Genomic DNA, 19,311 nt, shown 5'->3' with positions numbered 1-19,311 from the left:
TTGAGATTATGCACAAACGCCTGGACAAAAACTAAATCAGCTTTTTATTTGTACTCATGTTTACTTCAATCTGTAAACAGTGTTTGAGCAAAGTGATACGATGCAATGCAGTTGGAAGTCTTGTTAACAATAATGCCTCAGTTTTTCATTTGTCTCCAGATTGCAAATTAAGAAGGAAAAAGTTAAGAAGGATTGCTGTGACAAACATCAATGGCAAGTAGAACAGGCACGAGTGAAGGAAATCCCAGTCGAAATCCTCAACAGAGCATTCCAACAGTTGCACATTTCAACAAAGATATATCAATTAGCCAGTCAGAGTACAACATCATCAATCGGCGATCTACACATGGCTGGCTGAATCTTTGAAGCAATCTTGAATTTCTAACAGCAAATGCTGAGAAATGAATACTCCGCTAACAAATTGAAAGCAAGTAGTGAGAGTGGCAGCATTGTGATCAAGCTCATCCTGCAAAATGTACGCTACTGAAATCTACGCCACCGAAACGAACATCGCAATCTACGTTAACGAAATCTACTGAAATCTACGCTGGCGAAATGTACAAGAAATGGATGCCACGAAATGTACATCCTCTGCCACTTTTCCAGCAGCATCTGGCTATGGAAGAAACCAGATCAACTTGTTTATCTCAAACAACAAATGTATCTCCCTCTCCTTACTAGATCTCATCTTGGTTTTCTGTCTTGTCTTCTAAACATCAACACACGTGTCAAGCTGCCAATACTAGTAGTCTGTTGCAACATCAACATTAAAAGAGGACCCAAACTTCTTTTGTAAAGTGGATGGTTGTTAAGCCCTACATATGTTGATTAAGAGCCATCAGTAATGGTCTCCAGTTTCACAGGTCTAACCATCTGCTAGTTTTCAGTCCTAAGCCAGGTCAACTCTGATACGTGGTAGTTTTTGTTTCATCAATTTATTTCATCATCAGATTTCCACTTTTTGCCATAATTATACACTGAATGAAAAAGTAAGAAATATTAGTAATTTGGAGCTTCTTGTTGTAAAGACTGAGCACACAACGTCATTGATACTTCACTATACAAATACTACTAAATGTGCCTTCTTCTCAATTACCTTCTTTCACAATCCATCTACATCTTCTCAACTTTGCATCTATACTTAAGGAAACAGTCTGCTCATAATGTACTGCCATCATATTATCCTTCGTTGATATCACGGATAAGAAGAGGACAGTATCAAAATGGTCAGGTACAAAATCCGGATCACCTTCGTATGTCTCCTCATTGTAATCAGTCACCAGAACTAGAGTATCATCGATCCATTTTGAATTGCACAAGTTACTCCTGTGGTAACAGTCTCTTAATAAAACATCTTTGCATATCTGGGCTGATGGTCATAATCATGTCTATTAACTTCTTTCAAAATGTCCCATATTAGCTTTTGAGAAACTGTGTGTTGCTCTGATAATCAGAACATCTATTGACCTTATTCACAACAGTCACAACACTACTGGTTCGACTCGATCATTCCTTGAAAAGAAAACGTATCCGTTTATGTCACTTGCTTCAGTAAAAATGATTTGTTGAAGTGGGATGATCAAATCAAAAAGCAATACACTAAATTGCTACACTATAACTTTAGCTTTGATTATCATTATTTTAAATTAATGGAACAAAACCTGCACTAAAATTAACACAATGCTTGAGTGTATTTCTTTTGTCAAAAAAAAAAAATTTAAACATTAGTTTTTGGATTGCTGCATTAAATTTATTTCTGCTTTACTTAATAATTAGCATATTTAACCAGTAGGGAAATATGAAAAACAAACTGTTAGTGAAAATCATATTGTCTAGTGATGTTTAAAGTCAGTTTCAAATGAAATGATATGATGTCATTTTTGATAAACCAGAAAAACGTTTGATGAAAGTGTGACTTATAGATAGGCTTATTTCATCTTTATCTGTGGCCATACACAACACTTCACATTGTACCATCTCTTACAGCTACTTCACAATATGCCATATGATTTTGTCAAATCTCAACTATATATCAAAGCCTGAATCAATGCACAGCTAGAATACTATATAATGACATCCCTTCTATGGGTACAATGAAAACAATCAGCAATGAGGTTCACCATAAGCTGACTTGTACTGTTAGCATGAGATACCAGCCTGTAGGGATTCTGGTTTGGAATAGCTCCTAACAACTGGAGTAGGCCTATAACAAATGAAATAGGTCCCTAACAACTGGAATAGGCCTATAACAAATGAAATAGGTCCCTAACAGTTGGAATAGGTCCTAAACAAATGAAATAGGTCCCTAACAACTGGAATAGGCCTATAACAAATGAAATAGGTCCCTAACAGTTGGAATAGGTCCTAAACAAATGAAATAGGTCCCTAACAACTGGAATAGGCCTATAACAAATGAAATAGGTCCCTAACAACTGGAATAGGTCCTAAACAAATGAAATAGGTCCCTAACAACTGGAATAGGTCCTAAACAAATGAAATAGGTCCCTAACAACTGGAATAGGTCCTAAACAAATGAAATAGGTCCCTAACAACTGGAATAGGCCTATAACAAATGAAATAGGTCCCTAACAACTGGAATAGGCCTATAACAAATGAAATAGGTCCCTAACAACTGGAATAGGCCTCTAACAAATGAAACAGGTCCCTAACAACTGAAATAATCCTCTAACAAATGAAACAGGTCCCTAACAACTGGAATAGGCCTATAACAAATGAAATAGGTCCCTAACAACTGGAATAGGCCTATAACAAATGAAATAGGTCCCTAACAGTTGGAATAGGTCCTCAACAAATGAAAAAGGTCCCTAACAACTGAAATAGGCCTCTAAAAATAGGGAAGAGATTGCTAACAATTTCAATCACTGGATTTTCTGGTCCAGCGTCAAACAAGGAATAAACAAAGATATGGGGTACTGAACACTGATGTCATCCCAGTCAGAGCGACACCAGTGACACTTCACTCACCCATGTATGTGACATAATGCTAGTCTTTCACCTCCACTCTATGCTGCCCATCTCTCAGTCATCTAAACCCTCCCAAGTGTTCAATACATTCACATCAACATAACATAAAGAAATAAACCTAACAAGAAATACCCAAAACGAATGAAAGTGGTATCATCACCATATGATTATTTGTTAATATGAGTACATGCAAATAAACTCTGTGTGTCCATGAAATTCAGAAAACATCCAGTATATTTTGATATCCACATTGGTGGATGTACAGAGACAAGAAGCATATAAACCAAGTAAGTGTAGGTATCATCTGAGACTGAAATGTACACTACCAGATGGCTTTCTTCTACGTGGGGCTGTCAGTCAAAGCTGAGAATGACAAGCTCACCAACACTGGAGAGAAGGCCTACCTCCCTAATCTACAGATAGGGCCCATGCTTTGTTGTTACATCTTTTTATTATTAGGATTGTATTTCTGATTCAACATCTGTTGGACCCACTTTCCCACCAATGTGACTCCACACCATGAAGGTAGCACTGGTCCACCAGTGAACAACACACACAAACACATCCTCTGTAGAATCTAGCCTGGAATATTTACACTGTGGGTATTTATTAAATTTAGTTCCAAATTGTAATAAGAGAATGAAACAAATTTACAGATTAAGTACTACCTTGATTTCTGAAACAATCCTCAGTTCTTGTAATGACTGCTATGAAGATGGAAGTATTGTACGGTATTGTACATCGCTCCAGGAACCAACTTGGACAAAATGTACTGATGTCCTTGAATTACTGTATGTCCTAATTTCAGTGGAAAAACCAGCAAGATTAGATGACATCTTGTTCTACCAGCTGGGACAGTGACTTCTCTAAGTAGAACTCACTTGTATCACATGGCACTGTGTGCATGAACTACGATGGATATAATGTCATCAGAGATGGGTCCGAGGCAAAAAACTTCTTAACAAGGAGAGTCAGATTAGAAAGAAAACATTCATCTTGAGAATACAACAGTCTCACATGACTTATGGTCTCTTTCATGAAATAAGAACAATTAAATCTTAACTAGGTTCTCTCTCAGTTTGAAAACTCTGAGTTGAAGGCAACTGTCTTAGCTTGGGGAGGTTTTGTGTGCTGATAACTTGTCGTTGATATGACAACAAAATTAGGATATTTGAATGACAGCTGAAGAAAGAACAATCTGAACTAGATTGGGAACTCAACATAACCTGGATTTTTGAGTTTATTTGGGAGTTTCACAAATTAATAACAAACATATGATCTTGATTTTGAGGTTCAGGTTAGAACAACGATCATCCTTCTGTTGATCTGAGCATGAAGACAATCTCATCTTGACAGGGAGATCCATGAAAAGATCATGATAGGGAGCGCCATGACAAGAAAATCTGATCATCATAAGAAACTCCATGAGAAGAAAACTTAATCATGATATTCAGCCCAATGAGAAAAAAATCTGACCTTGATAGGATGCTCCATCAGATGAAACAATGACAAGGCGTTTCATCTGAAGACCGCAATCTGATATGGATCAGGAGCTCCACAAGAAGAGCACAATCTGATCTTGATTTGGAACCCCATTAGAAGACAATATGGTTGGACATTCCATGAGAAGACACCTATCAGATCTGAACCTGAAGCTCCATGAGAAGACTACAATCTGAAATGTGCTGGAGGCTCCATGAGGTGACAACCATCTCATCTGTGGCAGAGGCGCCATGAGACGACTACAGTCTGATCTGTGGTGGGGGATCCATGAGACAACTAAAATCTGATCTGTGGTGGGGGCTCCAAGAGATGACTACAATCTGATCTGTAGTGGGGGATCCGTGAGGTGACTACAATCTGATCTGTGATGGGGGATCCATGAGGTGACTACAATCTGATCTGTGGTGGGGGATCCATGAGATGACTACAATCTGATCTGTGGTGGAGGATCCATGAGACAACTAAACTCTGATCTGTGGTGGGGGCTCCATGAGATGACTACAATCTGATCTGTAGTGGGGGATCCGTGAGGTGACTACAATCTGATCTGTGATGGGGGATCCATGAGGTGACTACAACCTTATCTGTGGTGGGGGATCCAAGAGATGACTACAATCTGATCTGTGGTGGTTGATCCATGAGATGACTACAATCGGATCTGTGGTTGGGGTTCCATGAGGTGACTACAATCTGATCTGTGGTGGGGGATCCATGAGGTGACTACAATCTGATCTGTGGTTGGGGTTCCATGAGATGACTACAATCTGAAATGTGGTGGGGGATCCATGAGGTGACTACAATCTGAGATGTGGTGAGTGCTCCACGAGATGACTACAATCTGATCTAAGGTGGGGGATCCATGAGATGACTACAATCTGATCTGTGGTGGGGGCTTCATGAGATGACTGCAATCTGATCCGTGTTTGGGGACCCATGAGATGAATACAACCTGAGAGGTGTTGGGGGTTCCGGTTCAAAGCAGTGAAGGTACAAGTTATTATTCCGTATGGAATACATAAAGAGTTACCTCCCATGCTTCATACGCCCACTACGCCAGAAGTGTGTTTATTGTAGAATAATGTTACGAAAAAATCTAACAATAACGCCGACACTTAACACAAATACAATCCAACAGAATCATGATAAAATTAGGTATTATGCTATTTCTTTATAATTTCTGCTTATTCTTGTTCCTTCACTGGCAGGGGTAATGGAGGCGAAGAACGATCTGAATAACACGAGTGGCACTTTAAATGTTGAATAAAACATATTTCACGTGAGTAATTATTAAATATGGGGTTAGAAATCGGAGAGCACAACCTAGTGAGGAAACTGGAATGTACCTTTGATGGTGGCGATGTTTTATTTTGACATGAAAAATACTTTTTGAACCGAAGCGAGGGAAGTGCGTTGCCAACCTTTGCTCGCTTTGTTCGCATATATGAAGACTGGTCATTTTCTCTATGCGGAGCAATCACATTTACGATACAGTTTGCCTGTGGGTGGGGGCTCCATGAGATGACTACAATCTAGCCAGTGAAGTAGCTCAATGACATGACTACAATCTGATCTGGAAAAGTAATATGATCTGATCTTGTCGACACATTTTTTCTTAACCAAATATATGTTTAGACAGCGATGTGAAGAACCCACCATTGGATTACTGAGGCCAGTGATGTTCTCACCTGTCCAGAGATGCAGACAAGAGGCGCTGGTACTTGCTGCAGAAGGCGAGTGCGGTGACTGTCTTGTGATGGTTTGTCAGCGTGGCCAGAAGCCTCCCTCCAGCCAGAGCGTCCCACACCTTGATGACGTTACCACCTTCAACACAATCAAACACAGGTAACACTTGTATCTGTGAGGTATTACCATCAACACAATCAAACAGGTCACTACTATTTCTGTAGGATGTTACCTTCTACACAATCAGAGGTCTCATTTGTGTCTACAGGGTATATGGGTTACCTTCAACACAATCAAACAGATGTCATACTTGTGTCTATCGGGTGTTACCTTCAACAAAACCAAACAGGTCACACCTGTCTGTAGGGTGTTACCTTCTACACAATCAGAGGTCACCCATGTGTCTACAGGGTGTCTGGCTTACCTTCTGTTTCAGCAAATTCTGAAAACTGTAAGGAATCCAACCCAGTCTTCACTTTTTCTCCTAACACATCTTTCTGTTAAGAATTTCCATTGATATAACCGTCACTGAGTTGCCCTTTACCCAGGTGAATCTGTTTCTGAGGATCACTGATATTGGTTATTCCCTGATGTGGCTATTTCATATTTGTTGATATATATGATGACATATTGTTCGAGTTAACATACAGACTTCTATTTTCTTGCTAATCAAATGAGACCAAACCTTGTTTTCTTTGTGTAAAATGCACACTTGGTATACAGCCACAGCTATGTAAAATTGGGAATAAACTACACATAAATAAATGTTTTCCATACACAGTCACAAATTTTGTAGACCAAAAATACTTGTCATGGTACTGCTATGGTTTTAAATTTTATGACCAAGTGTGATGAAAGCCATATTGAGAACACTGTATTAAATCAGCCATCTTTGACTACATGCCTTCCTTTGTGGAATCACAGATTCCTATCTTACATCTCTGAGTGATAAAGAAATGACTTTCAGCTTGAAGCCTAGAGCAGAATTACCCTGACAAACTTCGGTCTATTGAAATCTCAGCCTACACGATTGATATTTTTACACCAATTTCAAGTTCGGGATGCGTATCCACGGTATGCAAACTATCGTATTTGTGATGCGTGGTGGTGTATTTTTGGCACACTGTCAAACAAAAGGAAGCTCATTTGTACATTCAAAGAATTACTCCTGGCAAAAAGTGTGAAATGAAAACATTAAATCTGAGACATAGTCTGCAAAACAGCTGATATCCACATCAAGCAAGTTGTACATTACACTCGCTGTGAGTATGATAGATTGTGAAGATTTCAATCAATATTAGGTAACATTCACCCTCATACTTCCCAGACAAGACAACATTCAGGTCTTCACCTACTTGGAAAGAAAATGCAACACGTGTGCAAAATGTGAAATAAATCCACGCTTATTTCACACTACAAAGTTGTTCATTACTTGTTAATTTCAGTCAAGAGGAAGTACTTGTCTCGTAGGGCTTTCTTAACAGCAACTTGTGAAAATGCATTATGTGTAATTATTGAAGCAAAAAGCATCATTATGATAGTGAATATTTTGGTACTATTTCAGTATGGAGAAATGACATATGGAGCCAATAATGATGACTTTGGTTTGTGGATCCATGCCAAATGTTGCTTTCACAAATCCTCCACAGTAGCTTGATGACGATGACTTTATGAGATCCATAAATGAGTTACTTATAACACTGCCAGGAAAGCAAAATTGGCACCATCGCATACTTAAACAGATGAATCCAGAGCAATAATATGGAATTTTCAATATGGCTGCCGTATGTCTCATTTCCTCCCCCCCCCCCCGTCTATCATTCCTTGTCTAATTGAGAGTACAGCTCTGGTCAGAAACAATGAGGGATAACATAAGAACATCTAACTCACCAATACCATGGAAGTTGAGAATGTTGTATACAATTATATGTATTTTTGCGTGTGTTCGCACATATCAAATTCATGCAAGTGACAGATTACCTCAAGCAATGTGAAGGAATCAGATGGTCTTAAGTTTTGTCTGCAGTAAGAAATCTCAGTAAGAAATTATAACATTGACTTAAGGAACAGACAATCACATTTATTTCAAGCTTCATATTAAAAATACACATATTTTTTAAGAAATCAAAAGCATATTAAAGAGACAGACAGTTTTCTGCAGACTTTCAATTATGTTATTATCCAAAAACATTCAAATCAAGGCAAGATCTGAATGAAGTTGCCTTTATCAAACAAGAATACTACACACTAAACTGGTCACTCGAGCCTTGCCCTAAGTCCATGGATGTATAGTAATTTCTATCCTAGAGGCAAGTTTGGATCAGAGGACAATACAGTCTAAGGAGACCCGTCTATTGAAGGACTATTCATACTGTTGAGAATTTATCATTTAAACTGTTAATGATTACCTAATATACTTATGCAAGTCTATGATGACCCCTAACCCCTGGATGCCTCACTTTGAAGTCAAATAAACTTCTAAATATATCACGCACACAAATATTGTTCACAGTGTTGAATTCCTCGTGAAATTCTGTGTTTCTTGATACCATCCACAATTATCTTAAAGTTAAAGTGTCTAAAATAACCTCTCAAAATAGACTTAATTGTAAATGTTGCCATTTTTCACACGGTACAAAATGGCAATTCACAGCGTTATTTGCAGTATGTTTTGAAATGTGAAAATCGGATAATTACTGGGAATATTGAATATCAAACACAGCATAATCATGATCACTGATATTAAGTTTTCATGAACAACTAATGATAATTCTGAATCGTTGCTGATGAATCCAGAATTAGGTGGGATGTTTTGGAAAATACACTTACATGAATGCCAATGTGCTTTCCACTTTGTGTTTACAAAATCATGTTTCGAGAAGGCCGGTATTGAGACACCAATTACATCACATATTTTTCAAATTCAGCTGCGACAAATGCATCACTGAATTCCCTACACATCTGAGAATCAAATTACAAAAGATCTTAGCCACCAATACCAACTGTCTTGATAAAACAAAGCGAAAGATACTGGGGTGAAAATTAACGCTGTGATCGAAAGACTGCACTTGTTTGAAAAGTAAACAAAGAAAATTTCTGATTTTACACAATGTAGCATTTTCGGAAGTTTTCCAACATTCAGCCGTCTAATCGTTGCTTACAGTGGTTCAATATGTTTAAAATATGCAGGGGAAGAGTATCATAGCAAGAAATAGCAAATTAAAAATAGATACAATGCAGTGATTTCATAATTCATAAGAAACTGTCAAAGTTTTAGTGCAGAACGACAACGGTAATTGTCAGTATTTCGGGTTTCTACTCTTACCTACTATGGAAATTATAAAAACATGTAACACTACAAAGATAGTCAGCATCATTCTGATTACTTATATCTCGTATTTATCTATAAACGATCCCTGAATCAAGGGAAGAGCCCTCACAAAATCCTGTGTATCCTTGTCAGCGAAGCTGCCATTTTGTAATAAACCAGTCATCGGTAGTGATGTCACACATCAACATTGTTGCACATATTAGGCAATTTCTTTGAGTTGAAGGTTGGTTGAAGAAGGGTAATCAAAATCGGCCTACCATTCCGGTTACACTTTCAGAGTTTTGATGTACATTTTGTATATCGTTCAATTATTTTTACAAGATTTTTACAAGATTTTTACAACTGATTTCAATATCTACATTAAGCCTTGTTCCATATCATATCATACATGGATGTAGATTATGTGTTTTTATTCCTTTAAAGTTTTTTAATAGTTTGAATAATATTTACATGGGAAATGACACACTCAGTATATTATACCATATGTTAACCTTTACACAAGTGTTACAAGATCACATGTAGCATTACTGCAACATGTACTTAAGTTCCTGTGATGTACAATCTTCAATACATTGGGACTAATATGAACAGCGATTTAATTCAAACGTATAAGTTAAAATGATAATATTAAGGAAAATCATGTATACATATAATGAAATGTACAGGCACACATATTTAAGAAATTGTCTTTTTCACTGAATTCATTTGTGTCCTTTTATTGACAAAACAATTATGAATATTGACCGGCCATGTGTGTGTTTATGGTTCATTATCATTGTTTTCAATAATAACATGAATTCAAATTCGATCAAAACCTACTGTGATGACAGAATATCAAACTCAAACAAGAGTCATCAAATGATGACATATCCCCCTGGCCCCCAACATGTTTGAAAGGACAATTCATCTGACAGTTACTTGATAGACTAAGTTTGAATTGTTTCCATGGAATTCATGAAAAATATAAATGCCATATATCTGTAATCAGCAAAAGTCACCATTTCAAAATCTGTCACATATATCTGCCAAGATCTGTTGAAAGATATGAAATGGTTTTCGAGTTGTGCTCCGGAAACAAAGCCCATCCCTCCGAAACATGTCCATGGAACTGAGAAAGTAATGAATCACAAAAACCAGTAAACAGCTAAAGGCACCACTTTGGGGTCTGCCACACATATCTACCAAGTTTTACTGACAGATATTAAGAAGTTTTTGAGTTCTGCTCTGGAAAGGAAGCCCATCCCTCCATTTTGAGACTAAGTCCGAAATGTTTCCATGGAAACCGAGAAAATAATAAATCAATGAAACCTGTACATAGCAAAAGGCACCACTTTAGAGTCTGGTTGATATATCCACCAAGTTTTGCGAAAAAATATTGAACAGTTTTGGAGTTTTACTAAGTCCAAAACATTTTAATGGAAACTGAGAAAATAATAAATCACAAAACCCTGTAAATAGCAAAAGGCACTACTTTGGGGTCTCCCACACATTTCTACCAAGTTTTACTGACAGATATTAAGAAGTTTTTGAGTTCTGCTCCAGAAATGAAACCCACCCCACATCAGACTAACACCAAAATGTTCCATGGAAAAACAAAAAACAAAAAAACAAAAATGCCAAACTCTGTAAATAACAAAAGGCACAACTATAGGTTGAGATTATTATATTTATCAAGTTTGATCCAGACAAAATGTTTACGGACGGATGGTCGGATGGACGGACAGACAGATGAGGCGTTGACTACATCCTGGGGGGATGCCAAAATTCATACGAAAATTGTTTAAAAATGTACATGCCAAAATTTATACGAAAATTGTTTAACAAGAGTCATCAGAAGATGACATATCCCCCCCGCCCACACATATTTGAAAGGACAAATCATCGGACAGTTACTTATTGTGTTTTTAGACCAAGTCTGAATTGTTTCCATGGAATTCATGAAAAGCATAAATGCCATATATCTGTAATCAGAAAAAGTCACCATTTCAAGATCTGTCTCGTATATCTGCCAAGATCTTTTGAAAGATATGAAATGGTTTTCGAGCTGCGCTCTGAAAACAAAGTCAGCAACATGTTCATGGAACCAAGAAAATAATACATCAAAACAAAAGGAAATAGCAAAAGGCACCACTTTGGGGTCTGCCACACATATCTACCAAGTTTTACTGACAGATATTAAGACGTTTTTGAGTTCTGCTCCGGAAACCAAACACACTTCTCACTTTTGAGAGTAAGTCAAAAACGTTTCCATGGGAACTGAGAAAGTGATAAATAACTAAAACCTGGAAATAGTAAAAGGCACCACTTTAGGTTCCAGTTGATATATATATATTGAATGACTAGACTAACACCAAAATGTTCCATGGAAAAAAAAAAATAAATAAAAATGCCAAAACTCTGTAAATAGCAAAAGGCACAAGTATAGGTTGAGATCATTATATCTATCAAGTTTGATCTAAAAATATTGAACGGGTTCTGAGTTATGCACTGGAAACAAAATGATTACGGACGGACGCACGGACGGCTAGACGGACAGACGAGGCGTCGACTATATCCCCCTGCATTACATGCCGGGGGGATAAAAATGTACAAGCCAGGTCATGTCTTTATTTGGACAAATCTTACATCCATATTACAATACTTCCACACAAAGAGCAATCTTTGTCATTGTATACTTATTAGGAAAAATAGTTGCATAATCATAAACAAAGAATATTTATATCCTTAATGAATATTCAGGTGCTGTGAAATATTATTTTTCATTTAAGTTAAATTAATGCCAAACTGGTGTGTGTGTTGCTCACAATAAGATACATAGTAAAACCATCTAAGTGTTGACATATTCCCGGACACTACATGAAGGGGTTAAATGGTCATTTGATGTTTTGTAAAATGAGTGTGGAAATCTGCCATAGCAGCCGAGACCTTTTATACAATTAATGGAAATTAGGGGAGATATACTAATCAGCAAACCAGCGTCATCTTTTTCCGATGTCACAAACTGGACAATACATGCCATGACATCAGCTAAAATGTATTATTTTCAGTAATTTCATTACATTGAAGATGTGGCTGTTACTTCATTAATAATGATGCAAAATTAGTCAAAATACATCTATACAAACAGGAGAATATGAGAATCTAAGAACTGACTTAAGTCTCAGATAAGGCCATCTACGTCACTCTTACCTGCTTTTTTATATAGCACCTTGACACCTTTTCTAATAGATTGTGAAACTACCAAAAGGTATCAGCTCACATTGGGGAACTTTGTGTTGGAATAGTTTGGTTCACCATGAACAAATTCTCTTCATGTGATCTGAATTACACTAACCTTATGTTAAGCATAACAGAATTATGCCCCCTTATCTTTATATGTGCATGACATCTTGACGCTTGATGGTTGACGTCATAGAAGAAAATAAATTTTTGACTTTTATTGCAGGTCATTTTTAATGTTGAGTGTAATACGCTTTGCATTGGCACATGAATCCATTTCATATACACTTATGTCGTTACTCCGCTCACACTTTCCGTAACGATGACAAGTTAAAAAAATCCTAGCAGAGTGCTTTCCTTGGTGCATGGTGAAAAGCGGGGAAATTGTTTTTCAGCACATAACAAAATCTTGATCAACATTTAGTAGTGTCTATTTCTCAAACCACTGCATTATCGCAATCATATTTACATCAACAGATAGGAAATTTAATATTCTACATTTCTGTGTAATTTTATAGCCGCATGCAGATCCAGGACCATATGAGCGCCATTCTCGTACAACATTCACTTTTCAAACCCTCATGAAAATGTGTGAAAAAAACTCTGCAATCTAGGGGGTTAAACTCAGTTTTTCTTCCTGACTGGACTGTATCCAAGCTGTGAGTGAGTGAGTGAGTGAGTGAGTGAGTGAGTGAGTGAGTGAGTGAGTGAGTGAGTGAGTGAGGTCATATCACAGTGAGTGAGTGAGTGAGTGAGGTCATATCACAGTGAGTGAGGGAGGGAGGGAGGGAGGGAGGGAGGGAGGGAGGTCATATCACAGTGAATCAGTTTGCAAGTCAGTCTTCACAATAAGATGACATCCTCTGGTTGTACAGTACATGCACTGATGACAAAACCACATGCCCTGGGGAAACTTGATCTACTAAAACATAACAAATTCATATAATGGTAAGAATTTCAATTTTTTGGCACCGCCTCCCTTTTTACACCATTACAATGATTGCAAGAATGTGTAACAGAAGCTATTCTAACGCAAAGACAAACAGCATACGAAAACATGTTGATTGAGAAATCAAATTCATTAAATGCATAAAGTGGATGTAAGGATGTGAACACAGACAGCTGAACCAGTTGGAGGCTGGGGTGCGTGATAACATTAGGAACAGCAGGGGAGAGGTAGAGGGAGGAGGGGGAGGGTGGGGGAGGGGCCAAGGGGGTGTAGTACACCAAAGCCCAGTCAACACTGCTACTGAAAATGGGAACTAAGTTCTAGAATGAGGTGAGGTAGGGATATGAGAAAGCAATTTTTGGCAGATTAATGGAACCTCATGTTGGAATGTAGGTTTAACTGAAGAGATGCCAATGCCTATCCACCACCATTCTTTAATGACAGAGAGATGTTATTGTAGAGTATCCATTTCCATCTGATGCCACTGTTTCCCCGCCTGATTGAAATGAAAGATGGAAGTGCTAAATTCAGATGGGTAAATGCTTTCCAACCTAACCCTGCCATTTTTTTGCCCTCAGAAAACATGATTTATAAAGTTATTTGGTATTATTGTCTAGCCCTCTATCATCGCAAACAGGCCCCATCTGGGGCTAAAGGGTTGCCATCCATTTCCCACCATATTGCCAAACATGGGTGATTAAATGGACGGATTCCAACTCTGACAAATAGTACAGAGGTCTGAAATTCAAAGCAGATGCTGACTACATCATGGATCATGAAATAAATTCTCATCACAGCAAAAGAAGAACACAAATTTTGAAGTTTGTTGCGACTTCCTTGAGTGACGACAGCTGAGCCTGGGGGAGTGATTGATCATCGAAATCTATCTGGTCATTCCGAGATCATCAACATTTATTTCCTTCACATTGCGATTTCTCCAGAATCCGACAGCCTGATTTCCCCATTATGTTCTTTTAATGTTCGGTAAAAAAATGCAGCTGCCTGTATCTAAATATTTAATCTAAATACCATATTGTATGGTGGTTTGGATTTCACGTAGTCTACACCATCTCCTTTCTATTGACATCTCCGCCTTGCTCTCTCACAGGGCCTTTCTTTCCAAGCTCACCTTCGAACAGCTGTGAAAAGTTTCCTTTTGATCAGGAGGCTCATTTTGAGGAATCCCTCAATCTCCCACTAATGAGGCATCTCGTGCTAGTCACTGCACAACTCACAAAAACACAGCCCCACGTTGGTGTGGTGCTGCTGTTACCTGTGCTCAGGTAATCCATGGAAGTCTACATCATGCTGTCAACTGATTCAGTTACAAGGAAATGATGTTGCTGCAGATGATGATATGTTTATGTACACATGCATCAATGGTTTGGGGACAAGCAGGTCTGCTTGTTGTGGGAGGGCACCCTGAAGCAACTCCTGCTCTAGGAAGCATAAGTGATGACTACACATGTCTGACAGATGTGGATGATATTGTCAAATTGGTATGTTAACTCACACACAATCAACCTTCCAAAGAGTGAAGGTGCTGAAAATAGTTGGGCAAAAGCTGATTTAGTATAAAGCTTTTCAGCAGTCATAAGATCTAATATATGGCCCTCTTTTGTATGTTTGTAAGTTCTGTTTGGTGTTTATTGCTGCACTCAGCAGTATTCCACATATAGCACCATATGATGGAGTCCAGACCAGTCGATCCAGTGACCGAAATCAGCGTCTCAAATATGTGGCATGAGGATTTCAGGTAACATATGTTATATTTGGGATTCCACATTCTTAGATCAGATTCTAGATTAAAACCCACATACTCCGAGCCTGGCACTCAACACAACACAAGTACTAGAATCTGTATTTAACTAAGAAAGTGTAATACCACTTTCTAAACATTCTCTTCCCACAGAGGTTACTCCCGCCACATCTTCCTACATAACCTCTGTGCTAATAGGGACCTTTCACAGTGCGAGTGTTCTAGATTAAGTTGTGCAATCAGCGACATTGTTTTAAAAGTGATCATTCACAAAGACTGGTAATTTCCATATGCTTTGGGAAAACAAGAAACTTTTCACCAGTATGATACGCAAACATTTTATTGAGACAGAACCCAGTCATGTAATCGCGAATCAATTGTGTCCTAATCCTTTCTAGGACAAAGGACCAGCTAGACATTAAATGTCATTAAAAAACCCAAAACATCTTGTCAACAGATTTCTGCACTTCATATTGTGCTGTTTCTGCTTTTGAGTTAAACATAGAAAGACAGAAAGAAGAAAGATAATTCACATTGCAATTTTTGGCACTAGGGGATTTTGAGAAATGGGAAATAAAGCTGTAGCCCCCTACCCTCCCCATTGTTTAACGTGTACCCACATATACTTTGGTGACTCAGCCAAATATTGCCCCAATCAAACACATACAGTCATGACATGTTGTAATAAGAAAACAGGAGATATCCATGAAGTTTTTCATCAACTAATTAATGAAAACCAGATTGGCAAAACCTATGTGTGCAAGAAGTGTGAAATGTCTATGACAAGTACAGACATAACTAGTATCACTCACATCTTTAGTTCATCCTTGTTTTTTACCTGGATACTAAGTAACTATGGCTACAATACAACAGCCAGAATGAAACACTCCTGAAGTTGGGTTCATCCACATCTCGCTGTACTCAGAAATAGTCTCCCAGCTATAGGGGAATGGAAGGAAAATGTGGGAGATGTTTGCTTCGTCAAGAATAATAAAGAAACATCATGACTGGCACATGTGTGACATCATGTCCAGCAACTGTGTGATATCATGTCAGTGTCCAGTAACTGTGTGATATCATGTGTGTCCACCAACTGTGTGACATCATGTGTGTCCACCAACTGTGATATCATGTCCCTGTCCAGCAACTGAGATCATGTCAGTGTCCACCAACTGTGTGATATCATGTGTGTCCACCAACTGTGATATCATGTCCGTGTCCACCAACTGTCTGATATCCTGTGTGTCCACCAACTGTGTCATATCATGCAAGTGTCCACCAACTGTGTGATATCACGTGTCCACCAACTGTGTGACATCATGCGTATCCAACTATGACATCATGTCCGTGTCCAGCAACCGTCTGATATCCTGTATCCACAAACTGAGTGATATCATGCAAGTGTCCACCAACTGTGTGATATGTGAGTGCCCACCAACTGTGTGATGTCATGCCAGTGTCCACCAACTATGATATGTTCACCAATCGTGTGATATGCCAGTGTCCAGCAACTGTGATATCATGCAAGTGTCAAGCAACTGTGTGATATCATGATGGTGTCCACCAACTGTGTGATATCATGTGAGTGCCCACCAATTGTGTGATATCATGCAAGTGTCCAGCAACTGTGTGATATGTCAGTGTCCACCAACTGTGTGATATCATGTCAGTGTCCAGCAACTGTGTGATATGTCAGTGTCCACCAACTGTGTGATATCATGTCAGTGTCCAGCAACTGTATGACATCATGTCCAGCAAGTGTTTGATGTGTCAGTCCAGGAAATGTGATATGTCAGTATCCAGCATCTGTGTGATATGATGTCCACCAACTGTGTGACAGAATGTCAGTGTCAAGCAACTGTGTGATATCATGTTAATGTTTAGCAAGTGTGATATCATACCACTGAGCAGCATCTGTGAGATATCAGTGAGCAGCAAGTGTGGTATATTTGTGAGTGAGCAAGTGTGATATCATACCAGTGAGCAGCAAGTGATATCATACCACTGAGCAGCAACTGTGATATCATACCAGTGAGCGACAAGTGTGATATCTTACCAGTGAGCAGCAATTATCATATCTACCAAGTATGTAGCAGCTGTAAGAAAACATGTCAGAAAGTGTCTAAACCCAAGGATGTTAACACAGTTAAACATGCATCTCACACTTGAAATAACAAACATACTTTAACTACAATTATAAACGTCACCATTTTCAACTAATCTTTATTTCTTCTGTCGTTTTTACTCCAAATAACGGTTTCAGGAGACATGGCATCAAGCAATCCAACACATCCGGCTGTTAAAAGAAATACCTTTTGGTTTTAGAACGACCAAGGACATGCAAACCCAACCACGAACAGCAAAATATATGAATGAACAATACCTCTCCACCTCTCACAATTATCTCCAAAAACTATTTTCCTTCATTTTTTAAACCTCTGAGTAGGAATGCCATGTGATACAAATTTGTACATCCAATACCAAATTTCATTCACAAACAAATTTCATTTGTACAAAAAATGTTTCACTTCCAGTCCCAAGTCCAGATAAAATCAACAAATAAACCCAAAACGCATCGGTTTAATTGTCAACACAAATATTTGCCATTATCGGCTTCCCTGATTTGTGGATAAGGGCAATATTAAAGTGGGTAAAAAACTGACGCTATTAAGGAATGCTGGTGACCCGCTACATTAGCATAGCCCAGTGCACAGCGAAAACAATACTGATGTAGCCAGGGATGTGATTGCAACTGTTGAGTATTATGATTCGGCTACTTTTTCCTCCACACAAACATTCCTCAGTCTACCTGAGTCGCGGGAGACAGCTGGGTAACCAATTCAACACATTTATCACGTTTTTTACCTGTCAACTTGCAATAAGTGTAATTGAAACAAGCATAACAACCCTCTGTCGACATCAGTTTTTTCATTGCCAACTTTCAAACTCAAATTAAAGGCCAATAGGGCTCTGAGGAAACAAAGTCTAGACATATATTCCTACGAACTGTCGTGAGCCCATTTGATTTAAGCCACTTTCCACACCAATTAGTGCTTCATTGTTTACAAATCAAATGTGTCAGGCTATAAACATGAAAACAATGGGTGCCCAAGACATGATTCTAATCACAAGAACAATATTTACCTAGAAACTTTTCATGAACAAACTATGCCTCAGTCCTGAAATCTAAATCATGTAAAGATATTCAAAAAACTATGAAATGTTTTGTTTCTTATCCATAATTTAATGTAAGTAATTTACAAGAAAGCATTTTTGCATGTCCCAGTCTGAACTAAAATCCTTTTCTTACTACACAAATGTATCAGCTTTAAATGAACTGAAATTACAATGACGGAAAAATAGTTGGTTTCAAATATAATGCAATAAAACTTAAATAGTATCAACTGACGTATTGTCAGACAAACCATACAATAAAGAGCACAATCACACATACACCACAAAGACGTAATTTCAAATCTGCTTTTTTTAGGGATGATAGGTTACATTTCAAAGGAATACCAGTGAAGCATTGGAAATAAATATCCGTCTGTCTCTTATGTCCTCTTATCAACTATATCTTAGCTCTGCCTGTAATCAAAGAGATTGAGCTATGCTAACTTCCTGATATTAGTAAAGGCACGAGACAATAAACCTCATTACATGATACAAGGCAGCCACATGCTGCCTTCACTCTTCACTTGTCTTACGAGGGGATCACAGACTGTCTGGAAGTGTCTTCATTCCCTTACATCACGTTGATTTCATTCCATGTACATAGCAACTGTGCCACTCTCATCATACTATAGCAACTGTGTCACTCTCATCATACTATAGCAACTGTGTCACTCTCATCATACTATCGCAACTGTGTCACTCTCATCA

At 38.2% G+C, this 19,311-nt stretch overlaps 1 protein-coding gene across 1 annotated transcript in view; it reads right to left on the bottom strand.

Moving 5' to 3' along the window:
- Positions 1-19,311, bottom strand: part of LOC137277446 (U3 small nucleolar RNA-associated protein 15 homolog) — a 113,444-nt gene that overhangs the window by 30,765 nt on the left and 63,368 nt on the right. Inside the window, exon 7 of the mRNA XM_067809175.1 lies at positions 6,174-6,309. Within this exon, the coding sequence (XP_067665276.1) occupies positions 6,174-6,309 (136 nt within the window). The remainder of the gene's footprint in view (positions 1-6,173; positions 6,310-19,311) is intronic.

This window comes from Haliotis asinina, chromosome 3 (genome assembly GCF_037392515.1).
Source record: "Haliotis asinina isolate JCU_RB_2024 chromosome 3, JCU_Hal_asi_v2, whole genome shotgun sequence".
In the NCBI taxonomy this organism is placed as follows: domain Eukaryota; kingdom Metazoa; phylum Mollusca; class Gastropoda; order Lepetellida; family Haliotidae; genus Haliotis; species Haliotis asinina.
The sequence above is the reverse complement of the archived record's forward strand: the minus strand, read 5'-3'. Positions and strand labels throughout refer to the sequence as shown.